The sequence below is a fragment of the Etheostoma spectabile genome, chromosome 21 (assembly GCF_008692095.1).
Source record: "Etheostoma spectabile isolate EspeVRDwgs_2016 chromosome 21, UIUC_Espe_1.0, whole genome shotgun sequence".
Classification (NCBI taxonomy): Eukaryota; Metazoa; Chordata; class Actinopteri; order Perciformes; family Percidae; genus Etheostoma; species Etheostoma spectabile.
The window spans coordinates 20708567-20713155 of NC_045753.1; the positions used below are offsets into that span (position 1 = coordinate 20708567).

The following is a 4589-nucleotide window of genomic DNA, read 5'->3' on the forward strand; positions in this document are numbered from 1 at the left end:
CCCCAGCAGATAGACAATTGACTTATTTATCATATGTTACATTGTTACATTGTATACATTTTTAATTTAAAGACAATTTGTATTGTACAGACTTGATGTACCTGGTTTGTTGGTTTCTGAGAGGATTGTTGCAGAGTCGTGTCCGGTGGGCATCTTGAGGCTATGTGCCAGTAATCCACATCCAGACGCTTCAAAATCCTTTGTCGTCCAAAAGTAAAACGTGCAAAGTATTTGTCTTCCACTTGACCACTTCCACTCTTATACCCTCAGTAAAGATGAGGCAGGGGGGCTCGAGAGGAGTGTCTGAAAGAGTTGTCGAGGTCATTGGAACGGGTGCTCGTCAGGGGTCAAGTTGGTGTACAGGGGGAGGGGGGGGGGGGGTGCACTTGACTTTGACATATGGATATAAGTACTGTAAGGCTAGTGCAGACATTTGACACTCGTGAAACTTCAGGAGTACATTTGGAAAAGCAAGGAGGCAGTTGCAAACATGGGTGAAAGTAAGATTCAGAAACTGGTTTTGACACTGTTGACAGGCAGAAGCAGGACCACATAAACAAAGACACATCAGTCAAATTAAATTATGTGACAGATTTATTGCCCATTTAATCCATCTATATTGTAATTACTGAGGATCTGTGAGTCTTGCATCAAGAGCTTCAGTTTGTTTTTGTTAATTACAATATTGCATTTACTACTGTATGTAGATAGGTAGGGTGCTAAAAGTCCACCTTAAAAGGTGCTCTAAGCAATGTTGGGTGACGGCACTTCTTGCTGACGTTCGAAGTATTTTCAAACCAAATGAGGCTAGCGTTTTTTTACAGTGTGTTTAGGGGACGGGCAGCTCGGGGATAGTGAGCCGATGTTTGCTGTGCGTGGCGATGTTTGCTGTATGTAACCTAGAAAAAGTGTGACACTGCATAGAGCACCATTAAGGAAAGGAAAATTATCAGTGTACTGTGCTGTAAATTCCTCCAGTACATGTCATTGTCTTTTGCTAAAATATGAGTTAACATTCCAGTTCAAAATGTTCTCACTCAGGGTTACTTTACAATATTCATACATTCATATCGAACGAGGTAACTCTATACATTCTTAGCAAACAAAAACAATGAAGGAATAAAAATAACTATAAACGTATCAGTATAAACCTTGAGTGGTCCAGTGGTTTCAGGAAAGTCCATAAGAGCAACTGATTGCTTATATCGATAGATACAAACTGTATATCTGCCTCAGCGATACTGTGTATGAGCAATGTTTTAATTATGATATGCGTTAGATTTCTGCAAGCTTATGGAAGATAAATATTAACAGGACCATGCTGGTGTTACTCGTCTCTCAGCCGGAGTTCAGCAAATAATCACTGACTGTGATGAATGTTTTTTTGATTCAATATTATAATGCAGATTTAGTCCTTTATTCCTCCTTCTTTATGATCAAACAGTGTGACTGTGGCCCCACCCAGAAACCTGGTATCATTTTCTGCTTAAAGGAGCTCCTAATCTGCTGCAAAATATGAACCTCCTTGACTCCCGTGCTCTCCTCTCCCTCCTTTCCCTCCTCTACACCATAGAAATTTAGGATGCCAGCAGGCTGGTCAAGGTATACACCAATTGTGGAGTACTTAGGGATATCCATGATCTGTATAAGGCGGCCTTTGTGCCAGGCCTCATAGTGGGAACCAGACCAGCCAACAGCCCAGGACTCTTCGTTCTCTCCCAGGCCACAGGATACGTCGCTGATCCTCCTTTCTGCTTGTTCATACGCAACGCCGACCATGACCCACCCTGAGAACTCTACCTCCCAGTAGCCTCTGAAGCCCAGGATGCCTTCTCTGCACAGAACCTTTTGGAACAATGGGAATGACAGAGTAATTTAGAGGTAATGCAACATAGCCTGTGATTTACTACAGCTGCCACTGCACAGAATTTATAGCAGCATCACTTTCTCCGACTTGCAATGCCAAACCAGATGCCTCAGGATTTAAATGAACGCAGTTGGGACATCCCTCTATTTTATCATACTGCTGCACGAGTTCACATTACACTCCACAGGCTATGACAGGGTGATGACAATGTCATTGCATCTCTCCTCTCGTTTTACACAATCTTGAAGATCAAAACAAAATACATTATAAATAGCTTCATTTCAATAAGCTTACTGCATCTTCCCACTTTACCTGGGGAGAATACTCATATCTCTCGGGTCTATCCAAGACAGGACAAGTGAGATCATCAGTCATACGGGCCACCTTGGCACCATTTTCTCCGATCCACAGCATCTTATTGGCTGTCTTGTCGTCCAGGGAAATGTTGAACCAGTCTGGAAAAGAAATGATGAAATGATGAAATGAAAAATAATGTTTGTATCAAAGTGTGGACAGGTAAAACCAGGTAACGGATTAAGAATTTTACATTTGATGAGATCAGCTCTGCATTTTGGTTCGGGGATATTTGACTCGTAGGCTGGAATCTGCTCTGAGGAGTGACAGAGGAGTCAGACAAGGACAAGTGAACTGGAAATGGCAATCTGAGATTTTGAATCAACATATGCCAAACATTTAAAAAAAAAAGCCTGTAATAAAGGAGACTGTCTTACCTGTGGATGTGTTTCCAGCTTTGGCCTTTTTTGCTGCAAAAAAATCAACAAAAACTCAAATTTGTTTTCACCAGTGTAACCTATAATAAGATCAACAAACTAGGCTGGTATAAATACTAAAGACAGCGGTATGTGTCAGATATGTCACAACAGGTGATAATGAAGTACAAAACAGTGTATACTTAGAAAACCATCTGGCTCTGTCAGATCATCACATCAGCAACCACATGCTTTCTGGAGCCAGTGAGGGACTCATGCCAGGAGTTTGGAATTAAAGAGACACCTCACACGCTCAGATGAGAAAGGACACGCTATCCGACAAGTTGGAGATGTAGATACCACATTTGTTTGTTGAGGTAAATAACAACCAGGAGAATTAAGTAAAGGCATCCAAAAAGGGACGAAGTGCAATTCAATTTGGTTTCAAATGAAAGACTGCTCTTCTGCAATGGAGTTAAGGTGAAGACAATGAATTTTAACACAAATGTATCCCTTTAACTTCATGTCTCTTCAGCTAATAATATACAGACATAACATAATTAAGTTTGCCTGCATTTAGATTTCAAGTTAAATTTGAGTACAGGCGGTAGTATTGTGTCATAACATTCCTTGGAGTAGTAATTGATAAATAAAGTTACAGAGCAGGCTCAGCCATGATGCCAATTTTGTAACTAATACCAATGTAAGCATGCAGTCTCTAGTTTGTTGTTAATGGGGATCAGAAACAGTAGACACTTAATCCCCTCAGCATTGACATGGCAGCGTCAACTAAGTGATATGTTTTATTTTTAACATATCCTGGCAAGCAAGGAAAAATAGCACGGCATTGCAGGGGGAGTTCAAGATGAAGCTCGTGAGCACGTTCTTTATTATTCACATTTCTTTTAAACTTAATGGTTATTTTTTACACCACCCAGTGTGTTCCCATCTAAATGTGCTGATACATCTGATATGTCTCTGTAGATTAGAGACTGAGAGAGACCAATGTGAGAATGTTAAGTTGCTTGTCTGGACATAGCACAAGGTGATGAAAAAGAACTGCTTTGTCTTGCCTCATTACATGAACATGACACCATAGAAAACATTTAATTGTGGGCAATCTGTATGGGGGATTGTTAGTGATGGGGTTTGAATGAAGGTTTTTGAGTCAGACGTGAACATTCGGGTTCTTGTTGTCAAGATAATACAGTCTATAGGGCCCGACATAAATGAGCTACAATCCTGCTCAACGTCACAGATTTTCCAGGCTGGTATTTTACTAGACATACAGCATGTTAAATCGGTTTTAATACAGATGATGTTGACATTTACAGATTCTTGCTACCGGGCAGTAAAACCATTATACGCCCCTCATAACGACAAGCATGAAATCGGCCAGTGAAATAATACGCTTAGCACACAGACATACACTCTAGTGACCCATTCACTCAGGATCTGCCTCCGAGAATAGTAAAGAAATGTCAGCAAACACCGACCAGTTGGGGTTATTAAATCAGTACATTTGAAGCATCGTTGAGAATGATTTCTGCATTAGAAATGCTGCAAAGTTATTTAAAGCCATTTGAAGTTGGACCTTGAAATGTTATGTGTTTAAACTAATGATTATAAATGGTGTAAAATGTAGAAAATAAAGTTCACCTTTATCAGACTTCCGGGTGTCAGAAATGATTTTGTTGGTGGCGGGCATCTTGATAGCGGCCGTTTAAGCTGCAGCAGTGAGCCTGTCTCGGCCCTGAAACACGGGTCTTTTCTGAGTATTCTCTTGACTCCACTGTGTGACAGCTTAATGCACTCTTTATACCTTGTGATGTTGGACAGAGGGGAAGGAATGAGAGCTGGTGGCGTGGACCTGAACATGAGATCACATTTTTAATAGAAAGGAGGGGGAGGCAGAAGGCTTGTAATTGGAGCGGTGTTTGTATGTTTAAAAAGGTTAGATTGATGCTAGGAAGCCAGCAGGACACCCCCTAGCACGAAGTACCCCCCCCCCC

The 4589-nt window shown here is 41.1% G+C and overlaps 2 protein-coding genes across 3 annotated transcripts in view; both read right to left on the minus strand.

Moving 5' to 3' along the window:
- Positions 1–325, minus strand: part of LOC116671060 (stonustoxin subunit beta) — a gene marked incomplete at its 3' end in the record, with an annotated part of 1852 nt that extends 1527 nt beyond the window's left edge. Inside the window, 1 exon segment of the mRNA XM_032501966.1 lies at positions 102–325. Within this exon segment, the coding sequence (XP_032357857.1) occupies positions 102–153 (52 nt within the window).
- A 494-nt stretch (positions 326–819) lies between these two features.
- The window catches only part of LOC116671058 (tripartite motif-containing protein 16), a 6489-nt gene continuing 2719 nt past the window's right edge, over positions 820–4589 (minus strand). The window contains exons 4-8 of one of the 2 annotated variants that reach the window (XM_032501964.1): positions 4237–4399; positions 2599–2631; positions 2415–2477; positions 2180–2322; positions 820–1845 (exon numbers count right to left, since the gene is read on the minus strand). In XM_032501964.1, the coding sequence (XP_032357855.1) occupies positions 1417–1845; positions 2180–2322; positions 2415–2477; positions 2599–2631; positions 4237–4285 (717 nt within the window). In that variant the 5' untranslated portion in view covers positions 4286–4399 and the 3' untranslated portion in view covers positions 820–1416. Of the gene's footprint in view, positions 1846–2179; positions 2323–2414; positions 2478–2598; positions 2632–4236; positions 4448–4589 lie in introns of both variants that reach the window. The other variant, XM_032501962.1, reaches the window with a different exon arrangement.